The sequence below is a fragment of the Giraffa tippelskirchi genome, chromosome 5 (assembly GCF_054371585.1).
Source record: "Giraffa tippelskirchi isolate mGirTip1 chromosome 5, T2T-mGirTip1v1.2.pri, whole genome shotgun sequence".
Classification (NCBI taxonomy): Eukaryota; Metazoa; Chordata; class Mammalia; order Artiodactyla; family Giraffidae; genus Giraffa; species Giraffa tippelskirchi.
In genome coordinates, this window is record NC_137279.1 from 93,590,642 (window position 1) to 93,615,236 (window position 24,595).

A 24,595-nucleotide genomic window follows, 5' to 3' on the forward strand; every position below is an offset into this window, starting at 1 on the left:
GAACGGCCTTTGGCAAAAGACTCCGCCTCTGTCCGAAAAGTTCCGGAAGGCAAGCTCCGCCCTTTTCCGGAAGATCTCTGGGAGGGGACCCCTTCCATCGCCAAGATTTCTACAGAATGAGACCCCACCTATTTAGGTCTTGTGGATCTATAAGGTGAAATCCACAAGGCCTGATGAAGGAGAAGTGTATGTACTTTATCATATGTGATCCTCTAGCTCTTGTAATTCGGATTCCCCAGGCTTAATATAGCAGCAAAATGTTCTGGGCGAGGGGGAAGCAGGATTTTGGAAAAATAAAATTCTGTATTTTCTGCATTTGAATATCAATTGCATTATTGTTATGAATTTCTGAGAACACAAAATGCTATTATTGAAATGTTTTTAAACTTTAAAAGCTGTAATTAAAGACCAAACCTGGTGATGGTTGCACAACGCTGAAAATTTACTGAAAATAATTCAATTGTAGAAGTAAAATGGACAGATTCTGTGATATGCAAACTGAAGCTGCTTAAAAAGACTAATGAAGAGTACCAAAGTTAATCATTGTTGGAAGTTTCAGGTGCTGAGAAGTGCTGAGGTGAAAGAAAGCCCACAGGAGAGAGAGCAAACCAACGGATCTACAGGACAGAAACTAAACTGGAAGCTTCTAGAGACTTCCTTGGAATTTGAAAGAGGGTGATTCTCGGTTAGAGTCACTATTGGTGGTTATCTCCATGATTACAACAAGTTCACCATTTTTGGCTGTGGATACTTTCATCCCGCTTCAATTCTGTTTACAGACAGGATCAGGTCAAGTAAATTATTCAAATGTCTAAGTATTTGTTGGTGGTCCACCTGTAACAAGGGCAAGATGAATGTATTTTTCCAGCTTTGACATTCTGTACTTCTAGAAAAGAGGAAAGAACATGGTTTTAGGAGTTATTCATTCAAAATACATGTATTGAATTTATTGGCCTTCGACTATGTTCCAGACACCTTCCTGGACACCAGATTAATGCATTAGAACCTAGAGTCAGGATACCTGATTCCATCTGATAGTTGTGCATCTTTGTGAAATAATCTACACATCTGAGCCAAAATTTTGTCTTGTTTAAACCAGGAGGCATAATAATAGGCATTGTCCCGTAGAATTTATTGTGCTGATTGAAAAAAATCACCTGCGATAAGTGAAAGCATTTCATAAGCAGAGTATTATACAGATATTAATAATTACTGTGGATTGAATTAAAGATTTATTGTTGTCAGTCAATCAGTTGTGTCCGACTCTTTGCGACCCCATGGACCACAGCATTCTGGCTTCCCTGTCCTTCACTATCTCCCAGAGTTTGCTCAAATTCATATCCATTGAGTCGATGATGCCATCCAACCATATTATCCTCTGTCACCCCCTTTTCCTCATGCTCTCAAATCTTTCCTAGCATCAGGGTCTTTAACAATGAGTCAGCTCTTCCCATCAGGTGGCCAAAGTATTGGAGCTTCAGCTTCATAATCAGTTCTTCCAATGAATATTCAGGATTGATTTCCTTTAGGATTGACTGGTTTGATCTCCTTGTAGTCCAAGGGACTCTCAAGAGTCGTCTCCAACGCCACCATTTGAAAGCATCAGTACTTCAGTGCTCATCCTTCTTTATGGTCCAACTCTCATATCCATACATGACTACTGGAAAAACCATAGCTTTGACTATATGGATCTTTGTCAGCAAAGTAATGTCTCTGCTTTTTAATATGCTGTCTAGGTTTGTCATATCTTTTCTTCCAAGCAGCAAGAGTCTTTTAATTTCATGACTGCAGTCACTGCCCACAGTAAATTTGGAGCCCAAGAAAATAAATTCTGTCACTGTTTCCATTTTTTCCACCTATTTTCCATGAAGTGATGGGACTGGATGCCTTGATTTTAGTTTCTTGAATGTTGACTTTTGAGTCAGCCTTTTCACTTTCCTATTCCACCTTCATCAAGAGGCTCCTTATCCACAGCAGGCCTGCCACGCTTGCCCCAGTAAAGGCAATTCCAACCTCCAAAAAAAAACCTTTTTGGCTCTTCCCTTTCTGCCGTTAGGATAGTGTCATCTGCATTCCTGCTGCTGCTGCTGCTGCTGCTAAGTTGCTTCAGTCGTGTCCGACTCTGTGCGACCCCATAGACAGCAGCCACCAGGCTCCCCCGTCCCTGGGATTCTCCAGGCAAGAACACTGGAGTGGGTTGCCATTTCCTTCTCCAATGCATGAAAGTTAAAGTGAAGTCACTCAGACGCGTCTGACTCTTAGTGACCCCATGGAATGCAGCCTACCAGGCTCCTCTGGCCATGGGATTCTCCAGGCAAGAGTACTGGAGTGGGTTGCCAGTGCCTTCTCCGCTGCATATCTGAGGTTATTGATATTTCACCTGGCAATCTTGATTGCAGCTTGTGCTTCATTCAGCCTGGCATTTAGCATGATGTACTCTGCATATAAGTTAAATAAGCAGGATGACAATATACAGCCTTGATGTACTGCTTTCCCAATTGTGAACCAGTCTGTTGTTCCTTGTTTGGTTCTAACTGTTGCTTCTTGACCTGCATACAGGTTTCTCAGGAGACAGGTAAGGTGGTCTGGTATTCTTTAACAATTTTCCAGTTTGCTGTGATCCAGACAGTCAAAGGCTTTGGTGTAATCAATGAAGCAGAAGTAGATGTTTTTCTGAAATTCTCTTACTTTTTGCTTTATTCAGGAAACTGTACTATTTGTAACCCAGGATTTCTTTCTGAAATTTCATGAATTCTCCATTTTCTTGGGTCCCCTATACCAGGTGTATCGCGGCGAGAAGGACTGTCAACTTAAACCATTGAACCTTAATACCCAGTTTTGTTTTGAGTAGGATTACTCCGTGGACAGAGAGAGACAGGTACTGCCTTTAAACTTTTTTGCCCACAACGGAAGAACCAGCCTTTTGGCTTCATTGTGCCCTAAAATAGAATGGCGTCTGAGATTGGCGCATGCTCTTTGACACACTGACGCGGCGTACCGCGACCTGGGGGCGAGCACGTAAGTCGCTGCCGTTGACTGACTTCCGGTGATACCGAAGCTGAGTTTCCGCGGGATCCGGCTGGCTGGTGAGGGTACTGGGTCGAGTGCGGTGGGGCGGGAACAGGCAGCTTGGAGCTGTACGTCCGGACGAAGGATGTTCAGGCTGAGGCGGTTTGGTCTAGGGCTGGTGCGGGTTGCTTGACAGAGGTAGGGAAGTGAAAGTGTCTGTCCGGGAGTGGAGACTTGGGCCAGCGTTCCGCGTCGAGGTGAAAAGCGCAGTTAGGACTCCTTTGTGAAATCTTTTCTCTGAAGGGGTCCGCTCCACGGTTGCTTCCGGATTTGCCTTCATTCATGCTGTTGGTTTGATTGCAGTTCCCAGAGACTGGGCAGAGCCTCTGTTGTATTTGATGTTCCTGAGCTGATCCCTGCACGCTACTGACTTTGAATAGTAGCTGTATTTCTTTTTTTCATCCCCTCTCCCCACCCCCCTTTTTTTGGTTCTCAGTAATTTATCTGAAATGTAAGACTTGCCTGAACTAATGCCACTACCCTAATTCTCCGTCAGCATTCCCTCATCAGAGGAATCTTTACTTGTTTATTGAAGTTTAATTATCAAGTTACGGACAAAAGTTGGTTTGGCCTGTGCTGGGGAATCTCTCCTAGTGTCCTGGAAAATCTGAATTAAAGTGGTTTAAAACTAACTTTATAGTTCAAACTCTTAGAAAGTACTTTATGTTGCCGTCCTCTAGTGCGGGTTTTCACCTGGTGTCTGGTAGATGGGCGTTCGGGCCTTACTTGAACATTATTAGTGAAGAAGAACTCAATGTTATCAATCACAAGGCAGTGTATTCTATTCTTGGACCTAGCTCAAAAACCTGAGAATAAAGTTTTTTTGGATAGAAAGGTGCAGTTAGTTTCCATATAATGCTCTTGGTCCAGCCTGCATTGAATATGCACAGAATGGGGAGTTCACACACTCATTCATTCTGGGAACAGTTATTGAGTGTCTGCAATAGGGCAGATATTGCTGGGTACTAGTAGAACTCCTTGAAAGAATCTTTTCCCTCAAAAAGCACATTGTGGGGAGGGTAATAGGAGAGAGACAAGAAGTAATCATAAAAGTGGTAAGTACAAAAAAAAGAGGTTTGCAAATAGTTTATATAAGAACAAACGAGAAGATACCTCCACTTTAGGATAGTGTTGCCATTAAAATGTGATAATTTGAATTGAAGCCAAGAGTCCAGAATTTTCAGAGAACAGTTAGTTTTTGATTAAAAAAAAAGTATATTACTGTTTAATTTTGTAGATGCAACTTTTGTTTTCAGTACAGAATTTCTGTTAGTATAGTTTCACTGTTTTACGTATTGACACTTTGTTTTTGGATTATTTCTGTTAATGGAAATACCTGTGTATGTAAGCAACAATTGCAAACATTTACTGATCTAATAAATTACTGTCTAATTTCATAGATGCAACTTTTATTTCATTGTATAGCAAATAAACAGATTCAAATTAAATAATTCATGCAGGGTCACAAGACTAGAGAGAAGCCTACTTGGGAAGTAAATGCTGGTAGTTTGACTCCACAGTTTACTCTCAGCATCATGCTGTTCTCCCGCCCTGATGGTAATAGCAATAACTAACACTTATTAATTGCTTACTATTTAATTCTTAGAACAACTCCATAAGTTTAGAAAAATTATTATTTTTTACAGTTGAGGAAACCAAAGTTTGGAAAGGTCACTCAGGAACTCACTAATCAGTAATAGAATTAGGATTTGAATTCTGCCTTTCTAACCTGTCTCTCACTTTCCACCTAATGGGAGATTGTGCATTTGGTGTAATATATAGTGTTCGTGATTGAACATGAATAAGTGAAAATATATTTGAGGAAATGTTATTACCTTTAATTAATAAGAAGGTGATAAGAACTTGCCTTTATCCTTTCAGGATGGAACAAGTGGGACCTGGAAGATGTTGCCCTGTAAGAAAAGAAGAACTATGTTGACAGAGTCCCCACAACATCAGGGCAACCAGGAGGAAGATGACTTAGACCTTCAGTCAGCTGTTAAACCAGAATCTGACCAAGTTAAAGACCTGGGGTCAGTGTCCCTGTCCTGGAGTCCAAGTCATGGCAGAGCCGCTGACCTTGAAGTGCAGGATGCAGGAATTCAGCTTGGTATGGAGGACCCGTCTTTGAGCTCTAGGATGCTCTCTGAGGACACAAATGTAACAGTTCTGGAAGCTGTGGATGTGGCCATCTCTCAGGAAATCACCCTGGCTTCCTTGGAGTCTTCCCAGCCTGTAAATACACACATTGGTAAAGGAAAACTCCAGGCCACTAGCTCAAGGAGAGGGAAGAAAATTACACTCAGACCTGGGCCAGTTACTCAAGAAGACAGAGGTGATCATCCTATCACACAGGAGCCTTTTTCAGAAGAGCCTAGTGAGGAAGTCAAGGAAGAAGGAGGTAAGACATGGAAGATCTTGGGCTTACATCTACCTTTTTAGTACCAGCTTGTCATTGCCTTTGCACTTGTCATTGCACTCTCTGCAGTGCCTTTACAAAATAGCATTTCCGAAAGGGGATGCCAGTTGGGTTTGGAATTGGAGCTGTGGTGCTTGTAAGTGTCAGGACTGAGTGGTATGATTATGAATGGGTAGAAACTTTCTTTTTCCCTCCCATTGCCTTGATCATCTTCCGTATTCTTTTCTTTCCTTTCTCTTACCTTTTCATTATTTTTGGAGGGATTAACTGTGTATGTCCTTTTGTGATTTGGTGGCTATTTATGGAGTGGACCTTGAGAGACTACTACCTCTGTCATTTGGTTAGGCTCTCCAGAGATGTCATAACCCTTAGGACTTGAAGGATGGCTGTGGTTTGATAGAGTGATGGCATGGAGTATTTTAGGCCATGAAGAGTCGGGCAGAGGCAGAAGCAGAAGAGGTATGAGTGATCACTTGAGTGGTAGATTGTATTTGGATTGTGAAGGGCTTTTTTTTTTTTTTTTTTAATTTTGGCTGCACTGGGTCTTTGTTTCTGCAAGCGGGCTTTCTCTACATGCAGTGAGAGGGGCTACTCTTCGTTGTGGTGCAAGAACTTCTCATTGCTGTGGCTTCTCTTGTTGCTGAACATGGGCTCTAGGTAAACAGGCTTTAGTAGTTGTGCTGCATGGGGCTTAGTTACCCTGTGGCATGTGGGATTTTCCTGGACCAAGGATCAAACCCATGTCCCCTGCATTGGCAGGTGGATTCTTAACCAAAGGACCACCAGGGAAGTCCCAGAAGGCTTTGCTGTTCATGCTTTGAACTTTTCCTGAAGGTTATAGCCAGTTAGTAAAGAAAAGAAGCAGAAGGCATAGTTCTGTTCTCAGAAAGCTCTTTTAGTCTAGATGGGAAGACAAGACACGAGCACATAATTCATTTGGAACAGCTTAAGACAATATGGGATTAAGTGCTAGTGTGGCACAAGTAATTAGGATTTTTAAAATTGGAACTTAGTGGATTGATAAGATTTGATAGGTTGGGGTGAAGGAGTGGAAGTAGAATAGCATTTTCTACAAATACATGGAAGTGTTGTGTTTGTGAGGAAGGAAAGCAGAGTTTCAGATAGAAATGATAGATCCAGATTACTACACACAGCCATGCTGTTATGCCATTGAGACCTTATAAAGTACTGCTGTAGGATGTTGGCAGTAAGGATAGAGAAGAAAAGTATATCTTAGAGATGTTGTTATTTAGTTGCTAAGTTGTGTTCAACTCTTAGCGACCCTATGGACTATAGCCTGCCAGGCTGCTTTGTCCATGGGATTTCCCAGGCAGGAATACTGGAGTGGGTTGCCATTTTCTTCTCCAGGGGATCTTCCTGGCCTAGGGAGCAAACCTGCGTCTTTTGCATCGGCAGGGGATTTCTTTACCAGGGAAGCACGGAGACATTACAAAGGAAGAATTAATATTTCTGGAGACTGACACCATGTAAGATATCTGGGTTGGGGCATGGTGAAGCATGCTTTCCTGGGAAAGGTATTTGAAAGGTTTAATGAGTTTAGCTTTAAATATGTGGAGTGTGAGATGACTTTGGAGCCATCATGGAAGAATGGAAAACTGAGATTAAAGTTTGGTAAGAGGTATGATTAGAAAAGTTTTAATTGTTGTTTTTCTTCATAGAAAGGAACATGGAAGAAGATGATAGAGAAAGGAAATCTGGAGAAGTATGAGTAGTGAAAGTCAAGGAGGGTAGAGAGTTTTAAAAACAGATACTTCATTTAAAATTTAGTGACAAAGGAGGTATAATGATGCATGAGAAAATACTACATTTTAAAAATTTTATGAACCCGAGTCTGCTGCATTGGCAGGCCAATTCTTTACCACTCAGCCACCAGGGAAGTCTAAGAAAATACTTCATTTGAGGGTTGATGATTTTTAAGAGTAGATTTAGGAGTTTTGGGAAAAGGAAATTGAATGATGGCATTAATGAGGGAAGGATGAAAGCCCCAGTGATAATTTGTGCAGTGGAGTGAATTGGAAATAGCTAGAGAGGGCAGCAGAACTGTTGAATTTTTTCCTTGGCTTGGTTGTATTTGTGACCTGAAGACAGGAAGAAATGGAGGAAGATGCGGGATTAAAATGCTAGAGAAGGAATGTAAAATTAAGCAGGAATTTAAAGTCTCTGACCTGTTGAAGAGTGGAGGTTAGAGTTTTTATTTTTTAGTATAACAACGTGGCCAACTGCTGAGTACTCATGACCCAGAATTGACAGTTGTTAAGATTTTGTTGCATTTTCTTTTAATATTTATTTATTTCACTGTGTTGGGTCTTAGTTGTGGCTTGTGGGGTATTTTTTGCATTATGTGGGATATTTCGTTGCGGTGTGTGGACTCTGCAGCTTTGTCATGAGGTCTCAGTAGTTGTGGCACGCAGGCTCAGATGCTCTGTGGCGAGTGGGAGTCTTAGTTCCCCTAAGAGGGATCAAGCTTGCATCTCCTGCATTGCAAGGCAGATTCTTAACCGCTGGACCCACCAGGGAAATCTCTATAGAGCTGTCTTTAATGGTAAGTTTATAAATGTTCAAATGTAGGTAAAATAAATATTTTTTAGAGTTTATCTGTAATACTGTTAATACTACTCCTCATTAAGCTGGGTCGGAATTCCCTGGTAGCTCAAATGGTAAAGAATCTGCCTGCAATGTGGGAGACCTGAGTTCAATCCCTGGATCAGGAACATCCTTGGAGAAGGGCATGTCTACCCACTCCAGTATTCTTGCCTGGAGAATTCTATGGACAGAGGAGCCTGGAGGGCTATAGTCCATGGGGTCCCAAAGAGTCAGACACAACTGAGTGACTTTTACTACCATTACTACTTCATTAAGCTGGGTAAATGAAAGTTGATTCTCCCACCTTATATCAATTAGCTGTATATACAAGTAATACCAATAAAAGAAGTACGTTATGACTCCTTTCTCCCCCCAAGTAACTTTTTTTTTGCCAAATAGACATGTCACATGAAAAGCAGGAAGAAAAAAGGAATATTGTAAATTCACATATGTATGTGCATTTTGGAAAATATTGCAAAATTGAAAGAAGAAAATAATCACCCATAATTTTACTACTCAAAGTAATTACTGTTATAATTTAGTGCATATTCTTTTTGTTGTTTTGCTTTATTTAACATTTTGGTTTTTTGGTTATCAAAATGTGGGGAAAAAAGCAGAAAAACATCTAGGCTATTTGGAAGTATCAGCATTGTGTTACAATTGATATAATTTGAAGTTGTTAGGCTGGCAGTTAGCCATGCTCTGTAATAAGGCTTTTCTTTCTCTGTCTCTTATCCTTCTTGACTTCTCTTTCTAAGGTCTTTGTTGTCTAGCATATAGAGAGAGGAAAGGAAGAGTGGGATCCTGAGGAGTTCTGTGAGAAGGGAGTTAAATAGAGAAGCACTGTGATGGGATCAGGGAGACAAGTATTGCAGGGAAAAGGAACTTTTTCTCTGTGTAGAGTATGGTGCAGCTGATAAACTGTAGGGGCAGTTTTGGAGTCGTTCCAGATGTTTGAGGTGGAAAAAGTATTATTGGAAGCTCTATTTACCAAACTGAACTTTTGCATTTTGGTTAGATGTAAAGGTTATGCTGTGTTTGTTTTAAAAAATCATTTATGTCAGTTCAGTTTTAAAATGTTAGACATTAATTCTTAAAATTATTAAAGACAGTTGATTAATGAGAAAGCTCTGCTGTGTTACTGATTGAAATTCCTCCCTCTTACAAGACATTTGCCTGAGAGAAACTTTTGATTTGTTGGATTTAGGATTCAACTACTTGTTGTACAGTCCCTGTTAAAGCCACAGTTTTTAACCTTTTTGACACTGTGAAGTAATCACGGACTCCAGAAGTAAAGGAAATAAGATTAACAGTAAATAGAATTAAGGATTGAGTCAGTTGAAAGTAAAGGCTTTTTTTGTCTTTGTTGGAGGGAAGTGTCCTCCCATTTAAAATCTTGTTTATATCAGTTGAATGTCCCAATGCTGATGGGATAGCAGTCTAAATAAGTACTATCTATTTTGAATGGAGTTCAGTATTAATAACAAATAACTTGATCTTTTTTTGAAAAAAAATTTTTTTGACTATGTAATACACAAACATGGCAAAAAGTTCTGAAATACAGAAAGTACACAGGGAAAAGTTAGGCACGCTTCCACTTTGTCCTCTTGTTTTTCAAGTTATCTTCTCAGAAGCAATCTCAGTTTGACAATGCCTTGTGTATATTCTACAGATCTGTGCACGCACAATCCTGTATGTAGTCTTTTCCCTATGAAACTGGATTTTAATGTTTGCTTTTGATATTGCATGAATGTTTCTTTGTCTTTTTAATGTCCCTCATGAAAAAAGGGAAGAAAGGTAGCACTTATTAAGAGTTGAATGAGGAGGGAATTCTCTGGCTGTTCAGTGGTTAGAACTCAGTGCTCTCACTGCCAGGTCTCCGAGTTCCATTGCTGATTGGGGAAGTAAGATCCCACAAGCTGTGAGGCTTGACCAAAAAAACCAAAAAGAGCTGAGGTGAGGAAGGGAAAAAGTTGTGTAATGAACTGTGTAACCATGTGTTTACAATGTTATGGTGATTTTTACTCTAATGCTCTGTAAGATTGCTTTACAGAGTCAGAAAGTTTAGGACATTTTATATATGTATATCATTTATAGTTGATATATAATCATTGGTATATATTAGATATATATAAGATATATATAGCTGATACATGTGTCATTTATAGTTGATTAAATGTGGTATTAATGATCATCTATATAAACTGTCCCTTTGTTATCAGAAGGACACTCCCTGTCCTACAATTATGAATAAGATTTTTTCATGGGGAAAAATGCATAGTTCAAAAAATATATTAGAACTAGAAAGACCTTAGCAGTTACTTAGTTTAGTTCCTTGACATTAAGGATGAATAAATAGGATCTGAGCTTTGATTTCAGTATTTTTCTTAGGACACTGTCTTTAAGAGAGGAATGCCTGTGTAGTAAATGCATCATTATTGAAGTAATCTAACTAAAAAGGACTTTATAACAAGATGCTGATTTCTACGACAGAGTATAATTGAGAATGGACAAAATGTTGAGCAGTATTTGTAACTCTTCCAGGAAAATCTCAAATGCATTCTGGAGGGGAGATGCCTTCTTTGCCATCAGACAGCCACTCTGCAAAGCCTGCAGCCCCGCCTAGGAAATCATCTCAGCCAGATGTCTGTGCCTCTCCTCAAGAAAAGCCACTCAGGACTCTAGCTCACCAAGCTGAGGAAGAGACAGAGGATGGTGGACTCTTTATTCCAATGGGTAGGCTTTCTTTTCTTTTCTTCTAATTAAAAAGCCCCCCTCTGTATTGAAGTGTAATAGGCAGAAAACTGCACATATTCCAAGATATCCAAGTTCACCGAATTTTCAGAGGTTGAATACACCCATGTAACCAGCAACCAGATCAAGAAATAGAGTGTTACCAGTACCCAGAAGTCCTTCCTTTCAGTTATCACTGACACCTCACGCATGAGTAACCTTATCTTGACTTCAAGCAGCATAGATTAGTTCCCCTGTTTTGTACATTATATGAATGGAATCTTATGAATGTATCTTTTTTGACTGCCTTTTCCACTCAACATTATGTTTAAATGAAATTGGTCCACATTGTTGCATATGCTTGCATTTTCATTGCTGTATAGTATTCCATTGTTAGAATATTCTACATTTTCTTCATTCATTCAACTCTTCAAAAACTTTTTTTCTTTCTTTCTTTATGGTTGCACTAGGTCTTTGCTGATGTTCAGGCTTTCTCTAGTTTTGGTCAGAGGGGGCTACTCTTTGTTGTGGGCTTCTCATTGTGGTGGCTTTTTCTTGTGGCGGAGCACAGGCTCTCGGTGTGTGGGCTTAGTTGCTCCACCACACATGGAATCTTCCCAGACCAGGGATCCAACCTGTGTACCTGGCATTGGCAGGCAGATTCCTATCCACTGTACCACCAGGAAAGCCCCCTGTTCATTCAACTCTTAATGAGCATTTGAATAATTTCTAGTTGTAGGCTACTCTGATTGGTGCTGCTGTGAACATTGTACTAGAAATCTTTTGGTGAACATTGGTGCCTAATATTTGTTGGGTGGAACTACTAGGTCATAGGATTAGGCCTCCTTCAAGTTTTTTTGAAATACATTTTTATTGTGAAATATACACAGACAAATGAATAAAGACTTCTTTATTTAGCTTAACAAACATTTTTTTTTTTTAACTAGTTTATTTTCTGTTTTTTAACTTTGCAATATTGTATTTGTTTTGCCATACATTGACATGAATCCACCATGGGTATACATGTTTTCCCCTTCCAGAACCCCCCTTCCACCTCCCTCCCAACAAACAGTTTTAAAGTGAACACTTCTGATTTCTTTTTCTTGTTACAAATAATAGACCTCCATTGCTGTGTAAGTTAGAAGTTATAATAGTGGATGTCCATGTCTTGTTTCTGAACTTGGGCGAAGGTGTTCAGTATTCCTATTTATGTGTAATGATAGTGATAAGCTTTTTATGGATATATTATTGTATCAGATTACAGAAAAATTTTCCTGGTTTTCTGAGCATTTTATCCCATATTGAATTGTGTTAAATGCTCCTTAAAAATCTCTATTAAGATGATCATATGGATTTTCTCCTTTATTCTTTTTTTTATTTTTGTTGTTGTTTTTGTAGCTGGTCTACACAGCATGCAGAATCTTATTTCCCTGACCAGGGATCAGACGCGTTCTCCCTGCAATGGGACCGCAGAGTCTTAACCACTGGACTGCTAGGGAATTCCCTCCCTTATTCTGTTAATGTGGAGAGTTACATAGATTCTTTTAAAATGTTTATTGAGGTTTATTGAGATGTAATTTTCTTTTTTTAACTAGAAATTTATTTTTAATTTTTTAAATTTTTGGCTGTGCTGGGTCTTCTTTGCCGCTTTCGGGCTTTCTTTTTGTTGAGGCATGAGGGCTTCTCGTTTTGGTGGCTTCTCTTTTGCTGTGGAGCACAGACTCTAGGCACTTGAGCTTCAGTAGTTGTGGTCGGCAGGCTCTAGAGCATGGGCTCAGTAGTTGTGGTACAAAGGCGTAGTTGCTTCATTGCATGTGGAATCTTCCCAGACCAGGATTGAACCCATATCCCCCACACTGACAAGTGGATTCTTAACCACTGGACCACTAGGGAAGTCTGAAATAAGATTTTAATACAATAAATTTTTTTCAGTGAGTTTTGAGAAATGTATATATTTGTGTAACTACCACTACAGCCAGTATATGGAACATTTCTCTCACTCCAAAAGTTCCTCCATTCCCCTTTGCAGTCCTTCATTCTTCGCGTTTGGGAACCACTGATCTCAATTTTTTTCTTATAATCTTGTGTTTTCTACAATGTTATACATTGGAGAAAGAAATGGCAATCCACTCCAGTATTCATACCTGGAAAATCCCATAGAGAGATGAGCCTGGTGGGCTACAGTCTATGGGGTCACAAAGAGTTGACATGACTGAAGTGACTTAGCACACACAATGTTATGTATAGATGTTATACAGTATGTATGGAACCTTTTGCATCTGGTATCTTTTTGAATTTTTATTGAAGTATAGTTGATTTATAGTATTGAGTGCATCTGGTATCTTTCACTTTGTGTAATGCTTTTGAGGTTAATTCATGTTTGTTTTTCTTCATTGCTGAGTAGTATTCTATTGCATAGATGTACCACAGTTTGTTTATCTGTTCACCAGTTGATGGACATTTTGGTTCTTTCTCGTTTTTTACTTGTTATGATTAAAGCTACTATAAGCCTTCACATACAGTTCTTTGATAGAAATAAGTTTTTGTTTTTTTTGGGGAAATGACTGTGAGTGGCTTTGCTGGGTCTTACAGTAAGTATATGTTCAACTTTATATGAACCTGCTAAATTGTTTTCCAGAGTAGCTGTACCATTTTACATTCCCAAAAGGAATGTGTGGGATTTACAGTTGGTCCACATCCTTGTGAGCAGTTAACAGACTTTTTAATTCTCTCTCTTCTACTGGGTGTATTTCTTTACGGTTTAACTTGCATTTTCCCAATGAATAATGATACAAAGCATATTTTCATGTATTTATTGGCCATTTGTAGATACTTTCTGGTGAAATGGTTGTTCATTATTCTGTTGTTTGCCAGTATTCCATTTGTAATTACTACATATTTTGCACAAGATACTTTGAAACTGCATATATTCTTATTTCTTCTCAAACTTAACCCCCCCTAGTTTTAGCCTCTATTGGTTGATCGCCTGCAACAGTTACTGTGTTGTTCTAAAGGTGATTTTTATTTCTGTCATTCCTTGTACATTTAATAATTGGAATTTTTCTGTAAAGAAGAACAGTCTCTTCTCCCTCATTTATTTATTCAGTTTTTATATGAGTGTGGACTCATGGATATTTGTTTCATTATTTGAATTACAGTGCCATTTATCATTATTTATTTTGCCTGAATTGATAAAGAGTGTTAGCCATGGGGAACTACTTCAGGTTTTACTTTTATGGCTTATGCTTTCATATCATGTCAAGGAACATTTGCCTAATCCAAGGCTACAAAGGCTTCTTTCTTGTTTTCTTCTAGACATTGTAGTTTTACACATTACATTTAGGTATATATGATCCATTTTGAGTTAATTTTTATATAATGTGTGAGGTTTATTTGAGATTATTTTTTTGCCTATGGATGTCCAATTGTTTCAGTGCTATTTGTTGAAAAGATTTCTTTCCCCATTAAATTACTTCTGCATCTATGTGAAAAAGTCATTTGGCAATTTTGTGTGGGTCTTTCCTGGACTCTCTGTTCTATTCTGTTGATCTATGTATTAATATTTAAGCTTTCACCAATATCACACAGTTTTGAAATCAGGTAGTCCTAAGTCTTTTCAACTTTTTTTTTTTTTAAATACATTAGGCTATTCTAGGTATTTTGCATTTCCATATAAATTTTAGAATTGACTTGTCATTTTCTTCAAAAGTATTTTCTAGTCTATTGATTGATAATGAATCTGTGAATCCATTTGGGAAAATTGCCATTTTTTTGGCCATACTGTGGGGCATGCGGGATCTTAGTTCCCCGACCAGGGATTGAACCTATGCCCTCTGCATTGGGAGCAGAGTCTTAATCACTGGACCGCTAGGAAGTGCTAGGAAAGTTGCCATCCTAACAATACTGAGTCGACTAATCCATGAATAAGATATTGCTGTAGTGAGAGTGAGCATCTTTTCCTATGTTCCTGATCTCTTATAGGAAATGCACTCAGTTTTCACCACTAAGCTGTGGGACGCTGGTCTATAGCTATGGTTTATCAGACTGAGGAAGTTCTCTACTATTCCTGGTTGCAGACAGTTTTTATCATGACTTGATTTTGGATTTTGTGAAAAGTTTTTTCTACATCTCTTGAGATTACCTTTTGTTTTAGTCTGTTGATATGAATTATCTTGATTGATTTTCAAATTTCAAAGCATTTTTGCATTGCAGGGAGAAATCAACTCTTGATCATGATATAGGTTTTTTTTTTCAATTGCAGGATTTGATTTGCTAATATTTTGTTAAGGATTTATGTGTCTAGTCTGTAGTTTTTTTGTAATGTCTTTGTTTTTGGTATTAGGGTAATGCTGACCTCATACAATGAGTTAGAAAGTGTTCTTTCCTCTTCTGTGTGTTTTTTTGTTTTTTTCCGAAGAGTTTGTGAATTGGTTTTATTTCTTCTTTAAATGTTTTATTGAATGCACCAATGAAGCCATCTGGGCCAGGAGTTTTCTTTGTAGGATGTTTTAAACTATGAATTCAGTTTCTTTAACAGATAAAGGGCTATTTAATTACATATTTGTTCTTGAATGAGCTTTGACAGTTAGTGTCTTTCAAGGTATTTGTTCCATCTAAGTTGTTGAATTTATTGGTATAAAGTTTTTAATAATATTTCTTTGTCATCTTTATTTTGTTTAAGGTTTATTTATTTCTTTATTTTTTGGCAGTGCTGGGTCTTCGTTGCTGCTTTCGAGTTTTCTGTAGTTGCAGTGAGCAGAGGCTACTCTAGTTGTGGTGCTTGGGCTTCTCACTGCAGTGGCTTCTCTTGTTGCAGAACATGGGCTCTAGGCAGGTGCATGGACTTCAGTAGTTGCAGCATGTGGGCTCAGTTGTTGCAGCTTATAGGCTCCAGAGCATGGGCTCAGTCGCTGTGGCTCATGGGCTTGTTGCTGAGGCATGTGGGATCTTCCTGGACCAGGGATCAAATTTGTGTCCCCTGCATTGGCAGGCACATGCTTAACTACTTTTGTCATCTTTTTAATGTCTGCAGGATCTATAATGATATCTGTTCTTTTATTCCTGATGCTGTTCATTTATATCTTTCTCTTAATCACTCTAGCTAGAAGTTTTTCAAAGAACAAGGCTTTGGTTTCATTAGTTTCTCTACTTTTTTGTTTTCTATTTCACTGGTTTTTGCTATTGTCTACTATTTTATTCTGTTTCCTTGTTTTGGGTTAAATTTGGTCTTTTTCGAGTTTCTTAAAGTGGGAGCTTATTTGAAAGGTCACTGATTTGAAACTTTTCTAATAATACTACAGGATGTATCAGTTTTCCTTTTAAACAACAGAAACTTATTTTCTCACAGTTCTGGAGCCTTGGAAGTCCAGTATTAGGTGCTGGTAAATTCAGTTTTCATGAGAACTGTCTTCTTGTAGACAGCTGCCTTCTCATTATAACTTCACACGACCTTTTCCTTGGTGCATGTGTGTGAGAGAAGGAGTGAGCTTTCTGATATCACTTCTTATAAGGACACTAATCCTGTGGGATCAGAGATTCACCTTGTGGACTCATTTAACTTTAATTACTTCCTTAGAGGACCCATTTCCAAATATAGCCATACTGGGGGTAAGGCTTTCAGAGTATGAATTTTGAGGGGACACACACATTCAAATTTTCTGTACAGGATTGGATTTCTGCACAGGAATGGAGACAGGGAAGCCTCGCGTGCTGCAGTCCATGAGATCACAAAGAGTTGGACACGACCGAGCGACTGAACTGAACTGAACTGGAGTCCTGTTCAGTGTTGTTTTAGAACCTGATTTTTTTAATGTAATTTTTACAGTGATAAGAGTACCATAAGCCTTATAATAGTAAGTCAAAAATCCACTGGAACTTTTTAGAAGTGTGTTCTTTCATTTCCAAATATTTGAAGACTTTCCAGTTATTTTTTTTGTTACTGATTTCAAATTTAATTCCCTTGAGTTCACATCACACTTTGTATGATTTCAGTACTTTTATATTTACTGAGGTTAATTTTGTGGCCCCAATATAATCTTTATAGGTAGCTCTTCCCTGTGTCGGAGAAGGCAATGGCACCCCACTCCAGTACTCTTGCCTGGAAAATCCCATGGATGGCGGAGCCTGGTAGGCTACAGTCCATGGGGTCGCTAAGAGTCGGACACGACTGAGAAACTTCACTTTCACTTTTCCCTTTCATGCACTGAGGAGGGAAATGGCAACCCACTCCAGTATTCTTGCCTGGAGAATCCCAGGGACGATGGAGCCTGGTGGGCTGCCGTCTATGGGGTCGCACAGAGTCGGACACGACTGAAGCGACTTAGCAGCAGCAGCAGCAGCAGCAGACCTTATAAAATGAATTGGGAAATTTTTCATCAGTATGTATTCTCTGGAAGAGTTTGTGGAAGACTGGTGTTTATTTCTTTCTTAAATGTTTTGTAAGAATTAACCAAGAAAGCTAGCTAGGCCTGGAGTTTTGTCAAAAGGCTTTTAAGTTTTGGATTAAATTCTTTAATAATTACAGTGTTATTTAGATTTCCTGTTTCTTTTTGTTTCAGTTTTGCTACGTTGTGTTTTTCAAGGAATTTGTACAGTTTTCTCTGAATTGTCAAATATGTTGATACAAAGTTGTTTGTAATACTCATTTTGGAATGTCTTTAAGATTTTTAATGAGGTCATCTTTTTATTTCTAATTTTAGTGAGGTCCTCTTTTTGTGTCTTATTTTTTTGTTGATAAGTTTGGCTAGTGGTTTATCAGTCTGTTTAAAGAACCAACATTTTTGCTTTCTTTTTAACTTTTTATTTTATATTGGAGTATAGTTGATTAACAGTGTTAATTCAGGTGTACAACAAACTGATTCAGTTATACATGTACAAGTATCTGTTCTTTTTCAAATTCTTTTCCCATTGAGGTTTTTATGTAATATTGAGCAGAGTTCCTTATGCTGTATAGTAGGTCCTTGCTGGTTATCTTTTTTTTTTGGTCACACTGTGTAGCAGGTGGGATCTTTGTACCCTGACCAGGGATTGAACCTTTCCCCCCTGTAGTGGAAGTGTGGAGTCTTAACTGCTGGACCACCAAGGAAGACCCTACCCATTAAAAAAACTTTTTTATTTACTTACTTGACTGCACCAGGTCTTAGTTGTGGCATGTGGAATCTTTTTTTTTTCCAAGTTTTAATTTTATATTGGAACATAGCAAGTTAACAGTGTTGTAGTAGTTTCAGGTGGACAGCAAAGGAACTCAGCCATACATACACATATATCCATTCTCCTGTGCCATCTTTGATCTTTGTTGCAGCATGCAGGATCTTTTAGTGTGGCATGTGGGATCTAGTTCCCTGACCAGGGATCGAACCAGGGCCCCCTGCATGGGGAGTGCAAGGTCTTAGTCACTGAACTACCAGGGAAGTCCCCATCCATTTAAAATATAGCAATGTGCACATGTCAGTCCCTAACTATACCTCCCCTCCACCTTTCCCCACTGGTAACCATAAGTTCATGTTCATTTGTATCATTTTGTTTCGTTTTGTTTTAATTGCACATACAAGCAATGTCAAAAGATACTTGTCCTTCTTTATTTGGTTTGCTTCACTCAGTATGACACTCTCTAGTTCCATCCTTATTGCTGCAAATGGCATTATTTCATTCTTTGTAGTGGGTAATATTCTATTGTATGTATGTTCCACATCTTCCTTATTCATTTGTCTGTTGATGGACATTTAGGTTGCTTCCATGTCTTGCCTTTGGAAACAGTGCTGCAATGGAAACTGGGGTGCATGAATCCTTTTGGACCATGTTTTTCTCTGTATATATGCCCAAGAGTGGGATCGCAGATTCTTAACTACTGAGAGAAGTCCAATTTTGTCTTCTTTCTTTCTTTATTTTTAATAAATTTATTTATTTTAGTTGGGGGCTAATTACTTTACAATATTGTAGTGGTTTTTGCCATACATTGACATGAATCAGCCATGGGTTTACATGTGTTCCCCATCCTGAACCCCCCTCCCACCTCCCTCCCCATCCCATCCCTCTGGGTCATCCCATTGCCCCAGCCCTGAGCATTTGTCTCATGCATTGAACCTGGAATGGTGTTCTGTTTCACATATGATAATATACGTGTTTCAATGCTATTGTCCCAGAACGTCCCACCCTCACCTTCTCCCTCAGAGTCCATAAGACTGTTCTATGCATCTGTGTCTCTTATTCTGTCTCGCATATAGGGTTATCGTTACCATCTTTCAAATTCCATATATATGCATTAGTACTGTATTGGTGTTTTTCTTTCTGGCTTACTTCACTCTGTATAATGGGCTCCAGTTTCATCCATCTCAATAGAACCGATTCAAATGTATTTTTTTTTAATGGCTGAGTAATATTCCGTTGTGTATATGTACCATAGCTTCCTTATCCATTCGTCTGCTGATGGACATCTAGGTTGCTTCTGTGTCCTGGCTATTGTAAACAGTGCTGCGATGAACATTGGGATACATTGGTCTCTTTCAATTCTGGTTTCCTCGGTGTGTATGCCCAGCAGTGGGATTGCTGGGTCATATGGCAGTTCTATTTCCAGTTTTTTGAGGAATCTCCACACTGTTCTCCATAGTGGCTGTACTAGTTTGCATTCCCACCAACAGTGTAAGAGGGTTCCCTTTTCTCCACACCCTCTCCAGCATTTATTGCTTGTAGACTTTTGGATAGCAGCCATTCTGACTGGTGTGAAATGGTACCTCATTGTGGTTTTGATTTGCATTTCTCTAATAATGAGTGATGTTGAGCATCTTTTCATGTGTTTGTTAGCCATCTGTATGTCTTCTTTGGAGAAATGTCTGTTTAGTTCTTTGGCCCATTTTTTGATTGGGTCGTTTATTTTTCTGGAATTCAGCTGCAGGAGTTGCTTGTATATTTTTGAGATTAATTGTTTGTTGCTTTGTTTGCTATTCTTTTATTTTTCTTTCATATTTTGCTCTATAGATTAACAGTATACAGTCTTTGAAGTTACTATAGTCTATCTTAAATTAGAACTTGTACCATGTCAAAAAATGTAAGAATTTTACAACAATTTTATTCCATATATCTGTTTCTGCCTTTTGTGTCGATACTGTATTTTACTTCTTCATTTGTTTTAAACCCCGTGATACTCATTTTTTCTTTTTCACTGAAGATTTATCTCTATATTTATTTTTGGTTGTGCTGGGTCTTCGTTGCTGCGTGGGCTTTTCTCTAGTCCTGGCGAGTGGGGACTACTCTCTAGTTACAGCGTGTACGTTTCTCAGTGTGGTGGCTTGTTGCAGAGCGTGGACTCTAGGGTCCTCAGCCTTCAGTAGTTGCAGCCTGTGGGCTCAGTAGTTGCACTCCCGGGCTCTAGTGCACAGGCTCAATAGTTGTGGCGCATGGGTTTAGTTACTCCGAGACATGTGGGATAGTCCTGGACCAGGGATTGAACTTGTATCTCCTGCATTGGCAGTTGGATTCTCTACCACTGAGTCACCAGGGAAGCTTCTGAACACTAGTGGGTTTTCACTTTTTATCTCTTTAAGATTGTAGAGTTAACTTGAATCTGAGATTTGATCCTAGGGGCGGCAGAGCCTGGTGGGCTGCCGTCTGTGGGGTCGCACAGAGTCGGACACTACTGAAGTGACTTAGCAGCAGCAGCGGTTAAAAAAATCCTTGTCAATATTTTAAAAATATCATTTCTGTCCTCCTTTTCTTCTGGTATTCCAGTTATACATATGTTAGATTTTTTTCACCATGTCCTGTATATATTTGTTTTTCTCTATATTCTTTTCTTTTTTCCTTCATGCATCAGTTTCTGGTGTTCTGTAGTCTAGTTCACTAATTCTTTGTTTTGCTGTGTCTACTTCATTTAATTTTTCATGCCAATTTAACACTATGGATTCTGAGTTTCTGGTGAAATTCTCCATCTTTTCCTTTATTTTCTTGAATGTATTAATCATAATTATTTAAAAATCCCTTTTCCTGTTTCTGACTCACCCATAGTACTTTCTTGTTTTTACTGTCGCCTATCACCCTCCTCCACCCCCTGGTGTTTTGGCCTTTTGGTTCTGTTTTTCCTATGCTGTAACTTTCAGTTGGATAGTGGACAATGTGGTGAAAAATTCTAGAGGCTTTGGTGTTGTTATCTTCCTCCAGAGAGGATTATGTTTTCTTCAAGCAGGCAGATAATTTTGGAGGTGAATAAAATTCAACCTAGTGTTTGTTTTATGCTATATTAAGACTTCTTTGTTTCAACTTTCTACTTATTTCTAGATGGTGGCCTGTATTTCTAGTGGGTGGCTCTTCTGGGGTTTCATCACTTAGTCTAGCAAGAATGCTGGTTTCAGCTTGGATGCTCCTTATGTGCTTCTGTTCTCTGAAGGATGACAACTACTTAAATCATGCCTGTAGGGGTTGTTATCCAGTGCCTTCAGACTGTTGTATATATTTTATTCTGCTTTAATGTGATTTTATAGTTTTATATAATTCCACAGTTGTTTTTGGCAGGAAGGTTTCATCTGATAAAAAATACATTGTTGTGGCCAGAATCAGAGTCCTGGGTGTGTGACAGGATCATATCCCAGAGCAGCTTTGGTGATTCAGATATTACAGAACCCAGCCATATTTTTATTGACATCATCCAATTTACAGTGCAAATTTACTTTCAATTTATTGTTTACCTCATTAAATCTGCTCCTTAGCGAATACCTTGTTTTTTAGCCACATCCCACCTTTTTCATAAAAGGAAAAATTAGATTTTCTTCTTTATTCTAGTCTGATTTTTATAGAGCAGCTTCCTTTAAAAATTTTTTTAATTTCAGTTTTTTAAAATTCCTAGAGTTAGTGGTATCCCAGTATTTTAAAAGTAAAATAAAAGTTAGTTCTAAAACAGAGTAAGAAGTAATTGAATTATCTGTTCTTTCTTGGATTGTCTGTGCAGTGTATTGGAATGTATTAAATTTTCCTTATAGACCCACACTGCTTGTTAAACTCAGCCTTAAAACCAGAAATCAGAGAAGTATGTGTGATGTGATTTTGGAGGATGTAGTTAATTGGGATGGTCTTACCCAACAGTCATCACTTTGATTCTTGTAAGATATCTGTTCTAAATGGGAGTTATGGTTAACTCCAATGCTTTTTCCATTAAAAAAATATTTTCTGTAGTAAATTTTATTATTTCCATTTTAATCCTGTGATAACTTTTCTTCTCAGTTCTTTTAATTTGTTTTTTTACTTGTCTTTATTGTATTTTTATTGGGGTTAATAAATGTTTTTCAGTGTGTATTTTAAAGCAGTAGTTCTCAAAATGTGGTCTGAAAACCAATGCTAGTTGAGAACTGTTTGTTACTGGTTTGAAACAAATAATTCATGGAAACTGAGAGTAAAACTTTAAAAATTTGACATTTGTAACATTGTAAAAATTGTAACATTTGACAGTATGGCTATTTTCTTACTTTATAAAAGTGTGAGTCTACAGTGGATTCGCCACAGAATTTGAGAAGCACTGTTTTAAAGCATAATTTGTTTACTCATCAGCTGTCTAGATATAATTTTGTAAATTTTCAGCTGCTTCCATTGTAAATTTTCTTTTTTTTGTCTTTTATGAATTTTGGTTACATTTTATAGGTTAAATTTTGTAACGAAGATTTTTAGTTATTAGGTTACTTTTTAGCTAATAACATACTTTATTATTTCTAGTATAATAGTAATAGTTTTAACTTGTGTCTTTCAAACTTTTTTCTCCTGAGTTAGTTTTGCAATTGACAGTGTTACTAACAACTTGATAGGTTATAAATATGAAACTGAATCAAATCTTTCTCAGGTGTCAGAAATCCTTTTGGGACTACTGGGTCTTTGTTTAAGTGCTGGTGAAATGAGGAGGGAAAGGTGGGATTACAGAAACCAGGAACTGGCTAGATTGGTCTGCATGAGAAAGGATGCAAGAGGGAAGGGAAGAGCAAAGAGGAGATTTAAGAGTGGTGAGGAGAGAGGAGTTTTGAAGTTTATGAAGAAAAGAGGTAAATGAGGTGAGAAGAAAGACTTTGGGAAAAGATATGAATACAAAGGTTTTAGAAAGTTTTGTTGTGTATTATGCTACGTGATTCCCCTTTTGCTGCTTTCTCAAATGACCATCAGTAAAGAGCTTTATCACTTTATCACTTCTGATGCAGTCTAGAGTTTTATATTTCTTTTGCATCTATTACTGTGTTGGGATGTACCTCAGAATAGTCCATTTTAGTTTGTTACACAAATGTAAGGTGTGTGTGTTTGAATTCTACCTTTTGTTTCTTAAAAGTCATTATCAATTTTTTTCTATATTATTAAAAATTCTTTGTAGTCATTTTTAACTTGTTGTCCACTCCACCCCACCCCCCAGGCTCACATAAAAGGGACTGAACCCAGTGTTTGGGAGATGTTCTAACTGACCTTCATGCCAAGGCAGCAACAAAAGCCTCTTGAAAGATGAGGGGGAGGTGGGTGGCATGCATGCATGAATGAAGTCCATTCTGTCCATTCAACAGATAGTTACTTTTAATGGCTCAGTTACAGTCCAGTATATGGTTGTACCACTTCACTTAACTGTTCTTTTTTCATATTGCTGGTGCACACAAAAGTGTTACCTGCCTTTTCAGTAAAGAATGAATGAAAAAAAAAAAAGAATGAATGTTGGTTACTGTCAACCCACACGCCACTGTAGCTGCAGCACCCTCCTCACCCAAAGGGTGAGGGGGATTCAGGGTAGAGAGAAAAGGATGCTGGCTCTAGATAGTTAAGATGCATAGGTAATAACTCCAGTGAACCCACAACTCTTACATCTTCCCTTACATAGAAAAGCACTAAAATCATTAACTTGAGATGTCATTTTTTGCAGTTAGCAGTAATCTTTTGATGTTCAACTACGTATCTTTTTTTTTTTCAGCAAAAACTTCTATATATCCTGGCTTCTCCTTTACCTCTATGGTGCAGCTCCTCAGCACCATCTGAGAGGCTGTCTTCTAGCCTATAGTCCTCAGTAAGGATAATAAACATAACTTGCAACTTTCAGGTTGTGCATTTTTCTTCAGTTGGTATTTAGGTGTTTTTCATGTTTTTGCATAAGTAATTGATGTTGAAATAAATCACTTGATTAGTCTTTACATGTGTTGTTGTTCAGTTGCTCAGTTGTGTCCGACTCTTTGCGACCCTAGGGACTCCAGCATGCCAGGCTTCCCTGTCCTTCACCATCTCCCAGAGTTTGCTCAATAATTACATATGTAGTTATTTCCTTAAGAATAATTATTGGATTGAAAGTTGTGAGTATATATAAAATTCTTCATATATATTCATAAGTGAAAAAGCAGTTGTTTGAAGTTACCAATTTTCACAGAATACATATTGCCAGAGTGCAGCTTGCAGGTCATAAAACCTTTTTAAACCAAGAAGATTGTCTTGATGTTAATCTTCTCTAATCCCTTGTTTTCATTTGGTAGTAGACCAAAAAGTTTCAGAGAGATGAGGACCTCATTTTGGTGTTGTGTAATAATCTACCTCAAGATTTTCGAGAATTCTCCAAGCCAGTCTTCAACAGTATGTGAACCAAGGACTTCAAGGTGTTCAGGCTGGATTTGGAAAAGGCAGAGGAACCAGAGATCAAATTGCCAACATCCGTTGTATCATAAAAAAGCACGAGAGTTCTAGAAAAACATTTACTTCTGCTTTATTGACTACGCCAAAGCCTTTGACTGTATGGATAACAACAAACTGTGGAAAATTCTTCAAGAGATGGGAATACCA

At 38.3% G+C, this 24,595-nt stretch overlaps 1 protein-coding gene across 10 annotated transcripts in view; it reads left to right on the top strand.

Annotated features, from left to right (window-relative positions):
• Positions 1–3,048: 3,048 nt before the first annotated feature.
• The window catches only part of GON4L (gon-4 like), a 79,481-nt gene continuing 57,934 nt past the window's right edge, over positions 3,049–24,595 (top strand). For 4 of the 10 annotated variants that reach the window (XR_014054916.1, XM_081494194.1, XM_081494197.1 and 1 more), the window contains exons 1-3: positions 3,049–3,086; positions 4,951–5,470; positions 10,637–10,828. Coding sequence is in view for 9 of the 10 variants with exons in the window: in XM_081494194.1 (XP_081350320.1) it covers positions 4,975–5,470; positions 10,637–10,828 (688 nt within the window). In the remaining variant the exon portion in view is untranslated. Of the gene's footprint in view, positions 4,627–4,950; positions 5,471–10,636; positions 10,829–24,595 lie in introns of all 10 variants that reach the window. The other 6 variants (XM_081494195.1, XM_081494198.1, XM_081494200.1 and 3 more) reach the window with 3 other exon arrangements.